The sequence below is a fragment of the Lagenorhynchus albirostris genome, chromosome 10, assembly GCF_949774975.1.
Source record: "Lagenorhynchus albirostris chromosome 10, mLagAlb1.1, whole genome shotgun sequence".
Classification (NCBI taxonomy): domain Eukaryota; kingdom Metazoa; phylum Chordata; class Mammalia; order Artiodactyla; family Delphinidae; genus Lagenorhynchus; species Lagenorhynchus albirostris.
The window spans coordinates 46,240,508-46,262,187 of NC_083104.1; the positions used below are offsets into that span (position 1 = coordinate 46,240,508).

The window sequence follows — 21,680 nt, forward strand, 5'->3', positions numbered from 1 at the left end:
GCCAACGCAGGGGACACGGGTTCGAGCCCTGGTCCGGGAAGATCCCACATGCCATGGAGCGACAAAGCCTGTGCGCCACAACTACTGAGCCTGCGCTCTAGAGCCCACGAGCCACAACTGCTGAGCCCGCACACCTAGAGCCCGTGCTCCACAACAAGAGAAGCCACCGCAATGAGAAGCCCGCGCACCACAACGAACAGTAGCCCCTGCTCGCCGCAACTAGAGAAAGCCCGTGCACAGCAATGAAGACCCAACACAGCCAAATATAAATAAATAAAATTAATAAATTAAAGAAAATAACACAGAGGGTGAGAAAAGCTGCCTATTATTAACGTGAGAAAAGCAGTGCCTGCCTTACCTTCCTTTATAAACGTATTATCGGATATCGTGAAATATCAAAAAGGTAAGATGTAAGATTTTGTCACCTTGTCAGCATACAGTTCTTAGATGAATTAAAACAGCTTTGTGAAGGGCATATTGTCTGTATTACTGTGTACCATTCGCTGAGCCTGAGGAAAGGGGGAGGAACTGGTCTGGAGAAGACTGCGAGCTTGGTTCTGGTCACTTTAGGGGATGATGCTGTCTGCCCAAACGATTCAGAGATAAAGAAGAGTTGAGAGCGGGTAGAGAAGACGGATGTAGAGATGACAATATGGAGAAGAATTATTTCAAGAAATTGGCAGGGGCAGGAAAGAGACAGGACAAAAATAGCAGAGGACGTGAGAGGTTTGCTTGCTTTGAAACAGGAAGGGGAGAAGGGGGAATCAGGAAACCCAGGAGCTCCAGGTGGGCCTGGGGCAATGAGAGAGGGGATGAAATAAAGAACTCGGGGGAAAGAATGGTGGTTTAGTTTCTGTGAGAAAATGAAGGGAAAAAATAAATATGGCCCAAAATACTACTCCCCAGAACAAGCGAGGAAAGGCTTCTGACACTATGTGAATTAGACTGACTTGTAACCCACGGTAAGCCAGCACTCGACCAACACAGGCAAGGCGGCTCCACGTTGTGCCCAAGTGCTGTTTTCTTTAACTCTTAACTGCCTGCGTGTGTGTTTCTCTGATACTTCATGTATAAACAGTGCTGCTGGTCAAGATATGCTGTAAGTTTATACCCTGAATCATCTTCTCCCCCAAACACAGCAATAATAGAAAATGCTAGTGCATATATGTTTATTTTAATCAAAAGAATATCATCACTCAAAAACAAAAAAAATCAGCCGCCCAAGCGAGAAACGGAACAAAGTGCAAGATAGTAATCAGAAGCCTGGCCAGGCTTCCGTCCACAGGCTGGGCACGGTGGCCAGGATCTGAATCCTTCAGGCAGGGGAACCAAAGGCACACCACTCCTCTAGCGTGTACCTGGAAGCAGGTTGTTTGAGCAAAACCATGGGTGAGAACAGTGGCCCCTACCCTTGAAGGGGCCTGAAAAAAGCCACAGCTGCTGCCCTGGAACTACAGCTTGGCTACCTGCTGGCTCTGCAGAATGTCCACCATCACCACAAGATGGTTTGTAGCTCTGGGCTACAAACTCCTGGTTCTGGACTAGGGGGTGGGGCAGGGGGGACTGCAAAAATAAGACAGAGAAGCGAGCAGGGAGAGAGAGAGAGAGAGAGAATAAACTGCTCAAGATAAACATACAAACTAAAATTCTTAGGAACTATGAAAGTCAGCCAAGAAATTCAGTAATCAGGAGACTCATTCATTTGTGATGAAAACCAAGACTAGGAAAGTTTAACAATAATGGACCCTCACTAAAGGATCTATTTCACTAAGAAGAATATCACACCCAGAAGGAAGGGGCAGGATATAAGAAACAATGACCTAAAGCAAACATGACCCCAACACCTGACCCCCTCAAAAGAGATATACTGAATGTAGGCAGAGCTCAGTAAACATTTGCTGAATACATGTTTAGGTTTAAGAACCTCCAATGACCTACTTGGAGTTCCTAAAAATAATTCAGAAATTCTCTGTCTTAAAAGAACTATTTTATATTTACTACAGCACTAAGTAATTTAAACTATATTATAAATTAATCTTCAGATTGGCATTCCATTTTTAACGATGGGCTTCAATTTTTTTCTTTGAGTTTAAAGTGTCCAGAGCAAACAATGGCTCCACAGCCATCTCACCTCTCCCTTGCTCTGCCATCTATGAAACATTCCCACCACCCTCAGCAGAGCAGTCTCGAAATTCACTGGACTCACCCTTTGGATGTTAGGCATAACTTCCGGTTCAAGATAGCAGCATTTTGATACACAGTTCCATCTTTTTAACTTTAAAGTAGTTCATGGTAAGGAAACTGGCTGGAAAGCACTTACAAAATAGTCACACCCGAGAAAATGAGTGGCTACTTATTTGTTGTATACAGTCTGGACATGACTGTTATTCACTTTCAATCAATGTTTAACTCAGCAATATTCAAACTTACCAAGTAAGTTCCCATTTCCTTTTCCAGAACCACCTGTTCATATAATGTAGCATCGATGTCTGCCTTTAAAGCCTGCACCTTCTTCTTTACCTTCACATGCTGCTTCTTTTGGAGCCAGTAAGGAAGAAGAGATTCTACAATTTGGTTAAAGATCTGGGAGGTAATCAGGAGAGTAGCCAAGCTCTAAAGAGAAGCACATAAATGATACTTGGCGACGTGGCTTAACAAAACCAAAGCATGTGTATAATTATGCAGTAAAAAAAAGAATCTTCAACAAATAATATACTATTATGTTATAAAAACTAGTATTGGAAAAGCTAGGTGTTAGAATGATGTTTCTAATTTATTGTTTTCTTTCACAGGAAAGACAGACTAAATACAAAAAGATTATAATACAAATAAGATTATAATAAAAAACTGGTTATGAGTCGGTAGGAGAACAAATTAACTTGAAATTGTGTTTTTTATTATCTCATCCTGGCTGCAACATGTGAGTCTAAATGATGTCACCAACTTTGAATAAAGTTTAGCCACAACTTATTATTATAAAATTAATATATCCTCCCTCATTGTAGAAAAACTTAAAAGATAGAAAAACAGTCACCCTTAATTCCACAACCATGTCAGAACCACTACTAACATTCTAAATATACTTTTTAATTAATTAATTTATTTTTGGGCTGCACTGGGTCTTTGTTGCTGTGCGCAGGCTCTCTCTAGTTCAGGCGAGTGGGGGGCTACTCTTCATTGCAGTGCACGGGCTTCTGGCTGCAGTGGCTTCTCTTGCTGCGGAGCACGGGCTCTAGGCGCGCGGGCTTCAGTAATTGTGGCTCGCGGGCTCTGGAGCGCAGGCTCAGTTGTTGTGGTGCACGGGCTTAGCTGCTCCGCGGCATGTGGGATCCTCCCGGACTGGGGATCGAACCCGTGTCCCCTGCATTGGCAGGCGGATTCCTGACCACTGCACCACCAGGGAAGTCCCCTAAATATTTCTTTATAATCATATGTAAAAATAAAAGTAGAATCATCCTATATAAACAGCTTTGTAGATTTCTTTTCTCACTTACTATACTGTGAGCACTTTCCCATGTCATGAGTAATTCTTTTTTACTTAGCTCATGCACTGTTGTTGAATGTAAGTATTATTCCCAACCCTGACTATTATAAATGCTGCCCCTTACCTACGTACATGAATCTTCGCCCCACCTCTGATGATTTACTAGGGATGGATTAACGTTCTTGGCAAAGTTGCCCAAGTAGTTTCCAGAGGTACTGTGTCAATTTCCACTTTCCCCAGATAGGTATCAGTGTTTTCATCACAAACCACCTTAGCTGATATTAAAATTCTATGTTTTTAAAAAAAAAAAAAAAATTCTATGTTTTAAAGAGACTTCCCCCAACCCCCTGTCCCCTGTTAAATAAAGGAGGCTCTCTAAAGTATAAGAAATGAGGAGTCATACCCCACTAATACAATAATGGTGGGAATGGAAAAGGTATGTACATCTAACCTATCGATTTCAAATGTAGTATTTTCAAAAATAATTTTTTAAATACTAAGAACACAATATTTAATTTTACTTTTATGCAAGCTCTTAGAACCGTAACTACAAAATCTTTTAACTTTCTCTGTTATACAAATTTTTAAATTCCTTGAAAAATGATCCCAAGCTCTCATATAAAGATTAAGAAGCCTAGGCTTTGAGATTCTGCTCACTAACAATCACAGTATATTAAAACCAGGAAGGAAGAGTCCTTACTGGTAGTTGGCTCAAGTACAAAAAAGAGAAATTAGAAGGCAATAATTTAATTTATTATTCACTATTATCATGTGATCCAGAAATGGTAACACAGCAAAATATGTCATCTTTCTTAAACATTTCAGAAACAATACAGCAGTGCATAGGATCTGCTGGTCTCTAAAGTTTAACAACTTATTAATTTAAAAATGAAATGTGTGGGAGTTCCCTGGTGGCACAGTGGTTAAGAATCCGCCTACCAATGCAGGAGACATGGATCCCATTTGACCCCATCTCCCCTGGTCCAGGAAGATCCCACATGCCACGGAGCAACTAAGCCCATGTGCCACAACTACTGAAGCCCACAGGCCTAGAGCCCGTGCTCCACAACAAGAGAAGCCACCGCAATGAGAAGCCCATGCACTGCAACGAAGAGTAGCCCCCGCTCGCCGCAACTAGAGAAAGCCCGTGCGCGGCAACGAAGACCCAACACAGCTAAAAATAAATAAATAAAACAAATAAGTTTATTAAAAAACAAAAAAAAGAATCCACCTGCCAATGCAGGGGGCATAGGTTTGATCCCTGGGCTGGGAAGATCCCACATGCCGCAGAGCAACTAAGCCCGTGCGCCACAACTACTGAGCTTGCGCTCTAGAGCCAGAGACACAACTACTGAGCCCGTGCACCACAACTACTGAAACCCACACACTCTAGGGTCCAACTGTCGCAACTACTGAGCCCACGTGCTACAACTACTGAAGCCCACACACCTAGAGCCTGTGCTGTGCAACGAGAGGCCACCGCGATGAGAAGCCCGCGTGCTGCAACGAAGAGTAGCCCCGACTCACCACAACTAGAGAAAGCCCGCACGCAGCAATGAAGACCCAATGCAGCCAAAAATAATAAAATTAAATTAAATTAAAAAAAAAAAAAGAAATGTGAAAGAACTATTTAAGGTTATACCATTACCTGAGACACACACAGAAGTTCAATTAATGAATCCATTTTGCTGTTAAAATTGCTTTTACAAGTTTTGATATGAACTCTATATTTGATTTTGTGCTCTACATGATTTATTCTGTAAGCTGGTTAGCTTCAACAAATTTCTTTCCAGTTGAGTATAATACACGGTGCAATTGCTAATGGTTGTTTATTTAGAATTGGGCTTAGAAGTACACAACATTTAATAATTTTATTTATAAAGATAGTAATGGGAAGACAATTACATTACCTGAATATAGGAAACCACCTCTAAAACCTAAAAAATGGATACCTTTCTGTTTTTCACGCTCACCTGACGCAAAAGCTTCATATCCCTCAGGACAAAGGCAATGTAGAAGAGTGAGGCAAAGCAATTTAAAAAGTTGAACTGCAAAAACAAAAAAAGATAGCAATATTTAATACTGCATCACAGTACTTCATTACAACTATAAAAATCGCATTTGAGAAACGTAATGAGGGACTTCCGGTCCAGAGAAGGTGGCTTGGACGTGTTTCTCCTACTCCCCCTCGCTAAGCACATCTATGAACTCGAAATATCGCGAGAGGCAACCGAAGGCGAGCTCTGAAAGGTGCTAAGAGGGAAAAGATCAGGTTTGGGACCCCAGGGCTGAAGGAACAACACAGCACCAGCGCATCTTACATCCCTACTACTTTCTTACAAAAGAGAGTGTCCAAGGCCCAGCATCTCCCACCCCCAACCTAGTAACCCAGGCAGCAGGGAGACACATTCCTGCCCACCCCGCTCAGAATAGGAGTCCTGACAACAGGCAAGCCCAGCAGCACTAACAGGGAGACTGACGAGGACCCCCACTAACAATAAGCTGTGAGGGGATGTGCTCTCCTTCCCTTCCGCCCTGCCACTCCCCTGCCCCACGGAGAGATGCCGGGTGGGGTGGCCAGGCAGCACCAGAAAGGAGGGCCCTGCCCCAACAAGCAGTCCAGCCCCAGAAGTCTCTCTGTGCCAAGGGACCTGAGATCCCCCCGCCCCCTAGAGAGACACCTAGCTAGCCGAGGGCCACTAGCAAGAGAGATCAGCCAGAACAACCAGCCTGGCCCGGGCAGCATCTTTGCCACCATGGGCCTGAGACTGCCCTGCCCAGACACATGGTTCAGGGGTAGGGGTGCAGGGAGTGGGGTGGAGATCCCACCACAACAGGTGCCATTTCTCCAAGTAGTTCCCCTGCTCAAGAGCCTGCAATCGCCCCCAGGACTGATGGGTTTCCTTCCTGTCCCCCAGCCGCACGCTGGCTACCTCCTCCTGTGCAGCATCACTTTCCGAGACAAAAGACTGCTCTGTGCACAGTATGAGCACTTCATTAGTGAGGGAAGGGGGAGTCACTGGAGAGAATGAGCAGTAACACAATGTGGCCACAGGGTAGGGGGAGGTAGGCGTAGGGATGGGGGTGCTGAGTTAGAGTAGAAGTTGAAAAGCAAAAGCTCGGAAGGCTGAGAAACGCTCTCCGCACGAGATTGAAAAGGAAGGGAGAGACCTAGCACACACAGTGGAGGATGAACAGACTCTAAGGGATGAGTCTCTTTACAAGACAGTCACCTGACATTGTATCTGGCACCATCAGAGAATAATCAAGTCTAACAAATAACTAAATTCTTTAAGACAAATGGAGTGTTTTACCTCTGAGGGCAAAAGCTCCACATTGGGATCTTTCTGAATGAAGCTTTTAACGCATTACACATTCCCCTGCTTGTTTTCTCACACAGAGAACACGGAACGAAGCATCCTTGCTGACTCAGCACCAACATTTTGAATATAAATTATTTTACACGGCTAGAGTGAGGCCTTCGGAGCCTTTTTAGATGCGGATGGCCGCTTGCCCCTTTTCTCATGTCCAAATTGCTGAAATTGTTGAATTCTCATTACCTATTTATGAGAGTTTTCCATTTCCTTCCGGGCTCTTGCCTCTATAAATTTACCTACTTCCAGAAACCTAATCACCTTCCTAATGGTGGTTTTTCATCCTTTAAGGATGGAAAAACGAGATAAACAAGCTTCTCAGAATGACTCCTACAGCTGGAACAAAGGCTCTTTCTAAGCGAGGGCCTGGGAGAAAAGTACATGGACTGGGTTAAGTCAATTCCAGTGGATAGTTCAGAGGACTCCTTATGCACTCTTTCTTGATTCTCAGCTACGTTACAGACGACTCAGGTAATCTCCAGATAAACAAGATGATTTCAGGCTGCTACCTCTTTGTTATTTCTAATAATGGTGGGAAGAGGCATAATGTGTGCGCTTTAAACAAACAGCAAGCAGGTTACACAGCGCCTTTCCTCCATCCCTTTCCTCCTACTCTTCAAAACATGCTGGGAACCTCTTGGACTTTGGAAATTTCTTAGACAAAATTTTAAAAAAATAGTAATTTAATGCTCCATCACTAAACAGAAGGTGGATAACTGGAAGGATTGTTGAACAATGAAACATTCAAACCCAAGTCACCAAAAGGAAAATAACAGAAACATGTCTATAAAGTAGTTTTTTTAAATAATTGGGAATTGGCTATAATACTAATTTCTACATTTAAAGTCTTATACCATGTGCACATTTGTAATAAGACTGCTGAACGTTCATGTAAACACACATTAATTGATCCTTGCCTACTTGGACAAAGTATATTAACTACCTGATACCTTAAATCAGAATCAAGTCTTCATATTTATACTCCTAAATATTAAGTACTATGTGTTAGTTTCAAAAGTACAACGGACTTGTATATAAAAGATCTACTTACCACTAACACTTTCAGAATTAGGTGATTCTGGTAGGCAGATTCCAATCTGTGATTCTCTAAAATATGAAAAAGGAGAGGTAATGTCTCTCAGGTAAGAAAGCAGAACGGGAGCATTGTCATGAAGTAAAGTGAGACTGCGCTGAGGGCAGAGATGTTCAAAAACAGAGCCTCAGTCAGTAAACGTGCCAGGCTACTGCTTACCGCCAAGAACATCAGACAAAAAAGAAACTAAATTTGAGACACATTTTTCAAGATACTGCCATGGCACCGTGGTCCGAAATTATTTTTTAAATATTACTGCAATAAAGAAATGTAGTAAGTGTTGGCAAATGATCCCACAGATGCCAGAAAAAGACCCTGTATATCCACGATAATAGTAAAAATGAGAACAATCTCTAAAGAGTAGGGCAATAAATAAAGTTTATAAGGATTAACTTCAAAGGAAACTCAAATTTCCACCCTAAGAAAAGGAGACACTGTGCAGGTCCCAAGACAGGAGGGCAAAAGGACAAAAAAGGAAGATTCTGAACAGAAGTATCACCTTGCACAGAGAGGCAATGTTAGGCTGACCTGGATTTGAACCTCAACTCAGCCACTATCTGACCTTGGGCAAGTCACTTAACCTCCTGACACTCAGCCTCCTTGCCTACAAAACAGGGCTGCCACCACCCTCCTCCCAGGGTCACCGTCAGGACTACAAATACTACCAAACCCCAGCATCAGCTCAAGGAAAGCACTAAATAAATGGTAGCTGTTGTTATATGACTAACAAAAAGAATTTAAAATACCTTTCTGGTCCATGAAGTTAAGGCCTAGACTTCTTCCTAGGGCTTCATATAGCCTATTTATTTGCTTGAATGAATAAATTAATTAATGAGTGAATGGCCCATCAAGACCTTTTTAAAACTATAACCAGGTTCCTCTTTTACTACAGAGACAGACAAGAACACCTGCCTTCACTGAGTTCAATGGCAGGCCCCACACAACTACACAACTGGTTTTCAGATCCCAGACATAGTTCTTTCAGCCAGAGTATTGTGGAGATAATTCAACTGATTTTATCCTTAGCATAAAACACGATATAGTATTAGGAGCACAGGTTGGACTAGCCTGGGTCTACCATTTGTTGTCTAAACTTTGTTAATTCTCAGTATCTTTAGCCATAAAACTGTGAAATAACTTCTATTTCATGGTGTCCTGAGCAGGTGAAAATGAGGAACTATGGATAAAGTGCTTAGCAGGGCACCTAGAACATAGTAACTAACAATAAATGAGAGCTGTGAGAACCATGACCTAGAGATCATCAGAGCTCCCAGAGCCGATGACTTTTCCTTATGTCTCTAGAATGAGCCCAGAGCAACATCTATCTTCTTTGCAAGGTAGCGGTTACGTGAATCCTATGATCGAAGCAATATTTCTTATAGGCAAATGAGACATAAATTCAAAGCACTGAGTCTTACCCCATGAAGTTAAGAACTCGGCAGCATATCGATAGAGGCGGTTCATGACCTCAATCACGATGGCATAGATGATGCTGGGCACATACAACAAGATACTGGTCCACTCGGACCTGCTGTTTTCGTGTAGATCCAAGGCCCAGGCCTCCATGTCAAAGTAAATCATCATGACAAACAGAGAGAAATAGAGACAGAGGCACACAAACGGCAGGGAGACCAGGTAAATGCGCAACTGCCTCTTGTAGCTGGGGTACAGTGGTTCCTCCCTGCCGGTGACGGCATTGATACCCAGGACCCCGTGATATCCTGGCCGGGGCTCCTCAAACTGTCTCTTCATGACCAGGGTCCCCCACCTGTAGGTCATACGGGCACAGCCGCGCTTCCACACTTCCAGGATCACTGTGGACCAGATCAGGTTGAAGGAGGCGAAGACCACATACTTGTCATAGTTTTCCCACACAAACAGGTAGTAAGGTAGCCCAAGGACTGCCACAGGGATTAAGGCAAAAGTGAAATATTCCAAAAATCCAAAGTAGAGAGCAATCGTTTCTCCAAAGTAGCCACGAATACTATCTGCAACGAAAGGAAAAAAAAGGACCTTAAGTCCCAATTGGCAAAGACGTGATTTTTTAAAAAAAAAAAATCACTTCAAGTAAGCTTATTCACTTTTTTACTTAAGTGGGGATCATTTCAAACCCTTATTTCCCAATCGGTGTGTGATGGTAAGTCCATCCTCCATGAAGTACAAAGACCTCGCTTGTCTCTACAGCAATAAGCCTGACACTTCCCCCAGCTCAGGGCTCAGGTCACAGCTGCTGGGGCTGCTTTGGGGCTGCTTCTCTTCACCTTCTCATCTGGTGGATGCCTTCTTCACAATGAAAAACTCACCTCGGGCTCATCCTCAGTCTCCAAGGTCCTAGTTTAAATTCAGCCGTGGCCAATGAACCAGCTTCATTTGGGGGTTTACTTTATGCTCCCCACTTTTCTCTCACTTTAATACTAGAGTTATAGAGCTTATTTTCAAAGAAGACCCCTCACCCATAGTAACCTGCCCCCACTACTCAAAGCTGTAAACTTTCATCAATATGTCACGGCAAACTTTTCAATACACTGAAGAAAAATTATTCAAAAGCACGAAACATTCTACACATTAACTTTTAGAATACATGGAATACATTTATCTATACTTTCCTACAGATAAATGCACTGGGCAGAAGAAGGGCCAAGCGACATCAGCTAGCTAACCCAAAAGAGGTCATGAACACCGCGTCCTTTGCCGGCCACACCTACATGGGTGACTGCCTAGACTGCAAAAGCATCTTGCACTGGGACCAAGGTGGGATGCAGGGGGTGAGGGAGGCGTAAGAGTTAGAGTTAGTATTTCTTGGTTAATTACATGAAGTTACAACATTGTGTTTTTTTCTTTTTTTTTTAAGATAATGTGTCAGATCAGTCTATGTGGATGGTTTACAGGGATCCTATTTTCCCCTATCCTTAATTCTTCTACTAACTCAGGAGCATGTGCAAACAGTGGGTATGATGAGGTAACTTCAAATCAGAATCAGGTTAAAAGATAAACAAAACAAAACAAAAAAAGCCACTCATGGTCCTGGGCGCCACATCAGACCACCTCTCTCTTTTGATCTCAGGGGGAAGTTCAAAATTTTCCTGAGCCCCAGCTACTATCTTCAGTCCCAGCACTCCCAGAGGCCTGTAAACCACTACCACACCCATGCTCAGCCTTCACCACCAACTCACTTTTTCCCCCTCACTTTCTAAGTAGTAGCTCCTGGATACACCCACTCACAAGACCTAGAGGCAATATTTAAATTTACTGCCACCTAAATGCTAAACAAGGTGAAAAAATGTCCTAAGTGTAACATAAAATGACTATTACATCACCTGGAACCATCAAAAACAAACATTTTTCCTTTCAAAGAGTACAAGAAAAAATTCAAAATGCAATTTCAAAATTTGACCTTAAAAATGATTTATGTTCACTGCTACAATATTATAATAATTGTTTTCAGAAATGGCAATTAGAAAGAAAATTTGAGAGGAATTCCTTTAAACAAAGTGAAAAAGGCAATGTCCTTTAAAGAAAAATTGATAGTAATGCTTATGGTGAAAACTACCATCTTAAATATAATCCTTTTGCTTAAAAGACGTAACTGAACCAAAAAAACTTGAACATCCATATTGACGAAGTTTACACAGAGTAATGTTCAACACACACCGAATAAATTAATGGTTATTCTTCTAAGTGTCTTCAGAGAAAATGCACAGTTCCAGTAATGCACACCAAGACCCTTATAAACTACCTCAAAAGACGTTTAGGCCTGCTAGTCTGCCACTAAGAATGAACGCAGCTTGGCCCACTGATTAGCGCTAAAGAAACAGAAATTTTCAAACACAAAATAATCACGGTCAAACTAGATTCTTATAAAGTATGTTCTACAACAAATCTGACACGTAGTCATGAAGGCCACTCTGGATTGCCTGTATCGTTGGTGAAATTTAATAACAGCCTGTAATTCAGTTCATCTCAAATGGTATCAGAAATAAAAGAAACAAATAGGTCATGTAACCCCTCTATCCCCCTCACCAATATTTTGCCGACATGCAGCTGGTGAGCCCTGCCCAGCACAGCGTTAAGTATCTACCCAAGAGGGATACCACCACTGCTGCATCTTCCTCTTCTCTAAGAGAGCAGGCGCTGACACATACCTATGGGCTGATACTTTAAGGTAAACCGAGTATACCAGGTGTCCTCCAGCTTCTTCAGGGCTTCGTTGTCATGCAGTGGAAACACCTGAATCACGATGCCAGATGTGAGCAGCCTCCTCACTGCGGAAGGAACAGGCGAGACGGGTTTGAGATTGCTCAAGAAACGCTTCATCAAATGCTACCCAAACTCTCCAGGAAGAGAGAAGGTCTACACAGAGATCAATGCTATCCTGCCTGCTCCCAAGGTGTGTATTCTTCTGTTCTTCAGAATGTAAATATCTTTACTATTTCCTTTGGCTATGAAAGCAATACAAGTCGATGTAAAATTTTAAACCTTACAGAAAGGCACAGGATAGAATTTAGAGAGGCCCTTGTTTATTCTCTCCCTTCCACAAAAACATAACCACTGTAAATAGCAATTTAGTGTGTAAGCAGACTTCAAAATATACATCCATAAATATTTATTTTAGAAACAAAAGGGATCATTCTCTACACATCATTCTGTAATCTTCTCATGTAGTAGTAGTATATGATGAATATTTTTCAATGACAATATAAATAGAACATGAATGACCTTTTTCACTGCATCATAATATTCCCTTGTATGAAGTGCTATAATTTAACTAATCCTCTATTGAAAAATACTTGTTTCCTTCTTTCACTATTATAAATAATGTTAAAATTCTTATACATATAACTTTCCCCACCTGTCAACTATTTCCTTGGTACATACACTTAGAAGTAGAATTGCTAGCCCCAAGATCAGAGCATATGTATCTTAAACTTGGACACATATTACAAAACAGCCTAAGGTGTTTCTCCTTGAAATTTTACCAGTCTGTCCTCTCACTACAGTGAAGGTAAGAGAATGTTCAGTTCCCTTCATTGTTACCGATCCTGAGTACTTTCAAAATCATTTTTACCTTTTCTAATCTAACAAAGGCTTACATTCACAAACAGCAAATATCAAAATTTAAAAAGACTTCCAGCTTTCAGCAATCGTTTGGTATGATTTTAACACTTGTGCACATACCTGGGAGATGAGACAAGCTGGGACCTGGGACCCTTTACAGGAGTGTTTGCACCTGGACAAATGTCTCCTCCAGCAACAGAATACGAAGAAATTATAAGGGACTAAAAACTACCTTATGCAGGTCAAGAGCAGTTGGGGCAAATTATGAAAAATAAGATTCAAAAAGGCCACAAACCAACTGCCACTTCTGAGGAGCTGGGAGCAAAAGCAGAGTACTGCACATGCCCCCTGCACACAGCACCACCAAGCCGCTGGGCAGACAACCTAAGCCACGCCTCCAGCCTGACCCACCAATCCACCCCCAGCCTCACCCTATTTAAGGGACCACCTTGTACCTCCCCCCACCCCCACCCCCCAGGAACAAGCAAGGGCACCTGTTACTTGTTTTCGTTCCCTTGAGCTGCAGCATGAGTCCCAATAAAGCCTTCCCTGAATTTCATCTGGCCTCTTCACAATTTCTATTGATTGAAGGGTCCAAGAACCCAGGTTGGTTACAGAGAGACAAACAAACTTAACCAAAGACAGTGTCCCCTAATGATAATAAATGAAAACTGGGCATTCTCTCATCCATAATTATTCAGAATGACTCACTGGGTAGACAGGTCTTCAGGTCTTTAAGAGGAAATGTGTTCAGTTCATGGAGAACTCAAATGCATGCCCTGTGCCACATTGCGGGAGACGGAGCACTTTCCACGCAAGTTCCTAGCAGCTGTTTTAATCAGCTCATCTCTTCTGAGGGCTGCCTTCCTTATCTCCTATCTACCTTGTTCCCAAAGACAAGTGATGAGCATATCAGGCAGTAGGCCCTTCAATGAGGACGGCAAATAAATATCCGCAGCGTGGAAGAGAAACATGATTTAAGTATCTGATGTACAAATATTGCATATAACAAAGAGAGATGGTATTCTCAGGACAGATGCCCTATTATAAAATCTTCAGAGTAATTTAAAAGAAACCCTAACTTCTTAGAAATGAAAAAAAGGATAATAAAGAGGAGATATCTGATACTAACAGTAGGAAAAATTATCAATATTATCACTAGGGGATATTGTCTTTCGTTAAATGTGTTCGGCTCTCTCAGATATGTGCACAAGTGTTAAAATCATACCAAACGATTGCTGAAAGCAGGAAGTTTTTTTTCTGATTTTGATATCTGCTGTTTGTGAATGTAGTCCTTATCAGATTAGAAAAGATAAAATTGATTTTGAAAATACTCGGGAAAAAGTATGGATCTCAAAAGAAAAAGGATTCTTAATAGATGGATCCTCTTACAACTATATCTCATGCATAAGTTATACAGAGGAAAAAAGTCTTAAAAAGCTAGGGTTGGGCTTCCCTGGTGGCGCAGTGGTTGAGAGTCCGCCTGCCGATGCAGGGGACACGGGTTCGTGCCCCGGTCCGGGAGGATCCCACATGCCATGGAGCAGCTGGGCCTGTGAGCCGTGGCCGCTGAGCCTGCACATCCGGAGCCTGTGCTCCGCAATGGGAGAGGCGACAACAGTGAGAGGCCCGGGTACCGCAAAAAATAAGAAAAAAAAAAAAAGCTAGGGTTGTGATAAAATCCCCCTTCTCAATAACTGAAAAAGGTATATACTCAAAATATCAACAACTAGGGTAAAAAGGTGTATGGTTTAAGTTATATCAGCCTCTGGTGCTGTCAAGTCCATTTTTAATATATTTTTTTAACATCTTTATTGGAGTATAATTGCTTTACAATGTTGTGTTAGTTTCTGCTGTATAACAAAGTGAATCAGCTATACGCATACATATATCCCCATATCCCCTCCCTCTTGCATCTCCCTCCCACCCTCCCTATCCCACCCCTCTAGGTGGTCACAAACCACCGAGCTGATCTCCCTGTGCTATTTTACACTTGGTAGTATATATATGTCCACGCCGCTCTCTCACTTCGTCCCAGCTTACCCTTCCCCCTCCCTGTGTCCTCAAGTCCATTGTGTGTGTCTGTGTCTTTATTCCTGTCCTGCCCCTAGGTTCATCAAAACCATTTTTTTTTTAGATTCCATATATGTGTTAGCATACAGTATTTGTTTTTCTCTTTCTGACTTACTTCACTCTGTATGACAGACTCTAGGTCCATCCACCTCACTACAAATAACTCAGTTTCGTTTCTTTTTATGGCTGAGTAATATTCCATTGTACATATGTGCCACATCTTCTTTATCCATTCATCTGTCAATGGACACTTAGGTTGCTTCCGTGTCCTGGCTATTGTAAATAGTGCTGCAATGAACATTGTGGTACGTGACTTATTCTAAAGTGTTTCAGTGGGTTTTTTTGCAGCTAACATGAGTGAAAGTCAATCACCCACACCGGTTCTGATTCTTAGCCCTTATTTAGGGATGCAGAGCTGTACCTTATTCTTTCTTCTATTACTATCCTTTTCAACTACTGTATCAAGTTTCTGAACTTTGAACTGACTGATAATATCTAAATTATTATTTTACTATTTCTAAGCTCTTTTTAAAGAAATGACTCCATTCTGCTATAGAAAACTTTCCAGACAAGCATAAAAAGCCACCTGTATACCTCTAAAAATAAGGCTGCAAACTGAGGGACTCAGAACGAATATAATACACAAGTCCTAAACTACTGGGCTTCTCTTCACCATCACTGCCAAAAGCATGGTTCTGGTTTCAGCTTCTAAAAATAGAGGGTTTTTTTTTTTTTTCCAATCCCTCGACTTTCTCATGTCAGTGAAGCATGTAATTAAACTGAGCCTTACCTTCAAAGGAAAATATGATGCTGTGCAGGCCTATTTAAAGAAAGGAACAACTCAAACCAAGATTCCTTCCTTTAAGAATGCTGAATGGTCTGCTGTCAAGGACTAGGGTTATAACTATTACAGCCATTTAATACTTAGCAAAACTAACCAAAATCTAATTCAAGGGAGAGTAGCCTGGCTGTGGGTAGGACCCTCTAAATTAAATAATGCAATAACAATACTAACACAGTCTGTTTAACATGACGTAAAAGTAAAAGCACAGGGCTTCCCTGGTGGCGCAGTGGTTGAGAGTCCGCCTGCCGATGCAGGAGACACGGGTTCGTGCCCCGGTCCGGGAGGATCCCACATGCCGCACAGCGGCTGGGTCCGTGAGCCATGGCCGCTGAGCCTGCGCTTCCGGAGCCTGTGCTCCGCAACGGGAGACGCCACAACAGTGAGAGGCCCGCGTACCACAAAAAAAAAAAAAAAAAAAGTAAAAGCATAAATCCCTCCCACAACTCCTTCCGGCGTTTCTGTGCAGCGGGGAGGGGCGGGTCATGCTGCCTCCAATCCAGCAGAGGGGTGATCAGCTCCGACTGGGAGTGGAGGCCACACAGTGAAGACAGAGTCCCTCTGCCCCTGCAGCCGCTGCTGTGCCCAGCACCCCGCCCCAGGGCCCGCCTGCATCTAGCTCTCAGCTGTGAACAGACCAATCTTGTCTTAAAGAGGAAAAAACTGCTACACGGGGATACCTGTGTTTTCAAAATACATTTTCATATTCCTGCATTGTTTTCATCCCTGCTTAATATAAAAACTGCAAGTATGTACGTGGCAAAACACAGTGTGTGTGGAGATACACAGATATAGATATATGGTGCTGTACCCGGCACTAGACACATACACACACACATACATCGATGGTTTCACTGTCTTATACACAAGGCTGCTACATGATATTTACTTGACATCCACTCTATTATTCTCATATGGTCAATAAATAATTTTAGAAGACAGATTATATCTGATCACTCTAAAAATCTAACCATTTGTATATAGAAGATATTCAGAAGTAGTTACTGTAATGTTCTAAAAGAGTAACAATATAATATTAAAGACCTACCATGAGATTGCCATATCCCATCAATCAAAACATCAGAATCATCTGATAGACACTTTGAGACAGAGCTTTTACCTAAGCTAAATAATATCCCTTAGGATAAATTTAATACATAAGAAATTCTCTGCTCCCTCAACTCCTCTTTCTAAAGAAAATCTTTCGTTAGGTTATTTGCATGACTATTAACTATTAGGAATCAACAGGCAAAGGCAGTCTGAGGTTATGAAGAGATCACAGCTCACACAGAGAACTGGAAAGAAGATGCCCCTCAAGATGACCGCTGATGACTAAGACACACGTATAACCAATTCCTAGTTCTCCACGTGTTTGCTGTTTGATGGAAGAGGGGAGCCCTGAAATGCAGTGCTCACAGCACCGTCAACTGCTCCTAGCTCGTGTTTACAACCACGCAAGCTGCTCTCTGCTTAATGAAAGCTTTCCATCAAAACACAACATTATGACAAATAAAATTATAATCATTGCGTGTAAAATTAACTTAAACCTAAGATAAAGGAGAGTGTCTCTCATGAAAGCCCTGGCCAGCTCCATTTCTATGGATTAACTTCATGAAAATCTAGGATTTTAAATTAAGTTTCATTCATTCGAAAATTTGCACTCTGAAAATAGTTCACACTTTATGCATATACCATTCCTTCTTCAACCAAATATTATGATCACACTTTCAAAGACACAGAGGAAGAGAATAATGCAGAATTTCAAAATCCAGACTTCTACAACTTTAATTTGATTCTTATCTCAGATGGCATACAAAATTTCAAACGATCCCGACGGAGATGATTTTATTGTTTTCATGCTTACTGCAAAAAAGAAAGAGAGGAAGAAGGAAGGGAGGGAGGAGGGATCCTTGATTACAAAAGCCTCATCCTGCCCACAAGAAAGTTATTTCTATTACGGCTTCAGGACGCCAGACTGGCTACCTACACACCCAAGAGAAATCCATTTATATATTTTCGGCAAGGTTTTCTTTCAGTGAAAATGTCTTTGAAGCAACTGGGAGCATTTGGGAAACTGCTGCTCCTGAGTCGCATCTGATGAAAGCATACACTCACTCTTTAACAGGTGGAAGCAGTGATTTCCACGTGATGGTCTGATTAAGTGATGAACAAGAAGAAACGAGAGGCTCACATTAACAATTAGGACAGTGCCTTAGTTGGCTTAGCCTTTTAACTGATACAGGGCACAGCTGTGTCTGAAAACATGCCCTCCCACTAAGAGATTAAAAAAAGATTTGAAATTTTGGAATGGCACCAAACAATGGCCTAAAAACAGAATGTGTAACTCCTGGTAACAAATGGTGGCAGAAAGACACCCCTACCCTGTTCTTGTTCATGACGCCAAATTCAAAACAACAAAGTAAACAAGAAACATAAAAGGAAACCCTACCTTTGATGAAAGTAGAACAAAAGAAAACAAAACAAACTATAAACTGAAATCACAAACTTTGAAAAGTGGCCTTAAAAGTCAGCCCAGGGTAAGCTAAGAGGACCCATGCCCCTGCAAACCAGGGCCAGCAGGCAAAGGGCAGGGTTCTCCTGGACACTGAGGGGTAGGAAACCACTGTCCCCTTGCCCAGAATGAAGGCAAAGGGGACGCCTGGCAGACCCCTGACGTGTGTCTGCTCCCTGCCGGGCACCACAGCCAGACAAGAGACACGAGGCTGGAGGAAGGAAAGCGTGGGTCTGCCGACTTGGGAAAAGAGCTGCCCGCTGGAACCCAGGGATGGAGGTGAGCAGCTCAGGAGCTGTGGGTCTTTGTTGGCCAAAGACAGACCTAAAGGCCAAACCCAGCAAAAACTCCTGATAAGAAACAGACCTAAAGGCCAAACCCAGCAAAAACTCCTGATAAGAAACAGGGCTCCACGGAGGCTCTAAGACGACTCAAGGAGAGCACACTGCCAGGCAAAATCCAACCTCCTGACCACAGTTCCCGAATGGAGGCCCCCAACATCCCCTCTCCCCAACACACACAATTCCTCCCAAAATAGCTGGTCTGAAAAAAATAGGGACTCATCAAAAAATAAGTAAACACCACAAAGAAACTGGCATAGAACTATGCAAGAATACAAGGGAAAAAAGGAAGACCATTTAAAAAAAAGGTAGAGAAGAAACATAGCAAAAATTTAAAGCATAAAGCAATGAAAAATTATGGAATTCTTCAAGGAATTAAAGAAATTAAAGCAAGTCACACCTCTGAAATTAAAACTAGAGGAAGACCTACCAGAGCTGAAGGTGGGAGCTTAGAAAAGCGAAGTAAGAGAAAAATAAAACTACTATAGATACAAAGTCAATAAAAGCTACTGAAAAAGGAAAAACTGAACAAATAAAGCCAGAAAATGGTGAAGACTAAGAAAATTACATAAAAACTTTAAAATATTTCAGAGAATATGTAAGATTCACATATATATAATTGGCATACCTAAAGACAAGAAGAGAGAAAATACAGCCAAAGAAATCTTCAAAGGTAACTGAAGAAAATGTTTCTGAAATCATGGTAATCTTTAATCCACAAATTGAAAGAACATATGTCCAAAAACAACCTGCTACAGAATAATTAATATCAAGACATATGCAGATAACTGGAAATGCAGACAAACAGGAATGATGAGTACCTGCACTCAGATTTCCAGACACCTCCTAAAAGCCATACAGGTCAACAAGGAAAGCAAGCAAAAGCATCCATAATACATGTCTACAGTAGAACTCAGAGACAGGGGAGACTACAAAATGCAGTCTTCATATAAGTCAGGCAGTAAAGAACCAACACACTCTTAGTTCCCGAGTGTATGTGGGACATTTTCCAAGACAGACCGTATGTTAGGTCATAAATTAAGCCTCACAGGTTTAAAAAGATATAAATCATAAAAAGTATCCTCTGACCACAACGGGATGAACTTAGAAATCAGTAACAGAAGGAAAACTGGGGAATTCACAAATGTGTGGAAATTAAACAACACATTCTTAAACAACCAGTGGGTCAAGGAAGAAACCACAGGGGAAGTTAGAAAATACTTAGAAATGAATGAAAACAAAACACAGCATACCAAAACTTATGGGACACAGAGAAAGCAAGGTTAAGGGGGGAATCGATAGCTATACATGCCTATATTTAAAAACGAGAAAGACCTCAAAGAACAACCTAACTTTACTATTAAGGAACTCGAAAAAGAAGAACAATCTAAACCCAAAACTAGCAGAAGGAAGAAAATAAAAAAGATTGGAGCAGATATAAACAAAATAGAGAATATAAAGATAATAGAGAAAATTAAAGAAAACTAAAGTTGGTTCTTTGAAAAGATCAACAAAATTGACAAATCTGGGGGCTTCCTTGGTGGCACAGTGGTTAAGAATCCACCTGCCAATGCAGAGGACACGGGTTCAATCCCTGGCCCGGGAAGGTCCCACATGCTGTGGAGTAGCTGGGTCCGTGCGCCACAACTACTGAGCCTGCGCTCTGGAGCCCACGAGCCACAGCTGCTGAGCCCGCGCACCACAACTGCTAAAGCCCATGTGCCTGGAGCCCGAGCTCTGCAGCAGGAGAGGCCGTGACAATGATAGGCCCGCACACCACAGCGGGGAGTAGCCCACGCTCACGGCAACTAGAGAAAGCCCACACACAGCAACAAAGACCCAACACAGCCAAAAAAAAAAATTGACAAATCTTTAACTAGATGAACTGAGAAAAAAAGATAGAAGACATAAATTACTATGATCAGAAATGAAAATGGGGACATTACTACTGATTCTAAAGAAATAAAAAGGATTGTAAGCGTGTACTATGAACACTTGTATACCAACAAACTGGATAGCCTAGATGAAATGGACAAATTCCTAGAAACACAAAACCTACCAAGACTAAAACAGGAAGGGAGAGAAAATGTGAATAGAACAGACCTATAAGTATTAAGGAGACTGAATCAGTAACTAAAAATCTCCTGACAAAGAGAAACCCTGAACCTGATACCCTCGCTGGTGAATTTTACCAATATTTAAAGGAAAACTAATACCAATTCTTCTCAAACTTTCCCCAAAAATTTAAGAGGAAGGAACACTATTAACTCACTCTATGAGGCCAGCATTACCCTGATACAAAGTCAGACAAAAACACTACAAGAAGGGAAAACTACAGACCAATATCCCTCATGAACACTGATGGAAAAATACTCAACGCTAGCAAGCTCAATTCAGCAGCATGTTAAAAGAATTATACACCATGACAAGTGCAATTTATTTCTAGAATGCAAGGATGGTTCAACATACTAAAAACAATCTGTGTAATATACTACATTAACAGAATGAAGCGGGGGAAAACCCACATGATCATTTCAATTGAGGCAGAAAAAGCATCTAACAAAATCCAACACTCTTTCATGATAAAAAAAAAAACCACTCAATAAATGAGGTATAGAGTGTAACTACCTCAACATAATAAAATCCATCTATGAAAAGCCCACAGCAAACATCATATTGAATGGTGGAAGAATGAAAGCTTTTTCTCTAAGATCAGAAATAAGACAGAGACGCCCACTGTCATCTCTTCTATTTAACATACTATTGGAAGTTCTAGCCTGAGCAATTAGGCAAGAAAAAGAAACAAAAAGCATCCAAACTGGAAAGGAAGAAGTAAAATTATCCCTGTTCACAGATGATATCATCTTATATGTAGAAAACGCTAAAATTTTCACAGAAATACTGTCA

General features: G+C 41.7%; 1 protein-coding gene across 1 annotated transcript in view; it reads right to left on the reverse strand.

Moving 5' to 3' along the window:
* The window catches only part of ANO10 (anoctamin 10), a 213,148-nt gene that overhangs the window by 172,274 nt on the left and 19,194 nt on the right, over positions 1–21,680 (reverse strand). The window contains exons 5-9 of the mRNA XM_060162288.1: positions 12,094–12,213; positions 9,370–9,939; positions 7,910–7,965; positions 5,458–5,532; positions 2,431–2,613 (exon numbers count right to left, since the gene is read on the reverse strand). Coding sequence (XP_060018271.1) covers positions 2,431–2,613; positions 5,458–5,532; positions 7,910–7,965; positions 9,370–9,939; positions 12,094–12,213 — 1,004 coding nt within the window. The remainder of the gene's footprint in view (positions 1–2,430; positions 2,614–5,457; positions 5,533–7,909; positions 7,966–9,369; positions 9,940–12,093; positions 12,214–21,680) is intronic.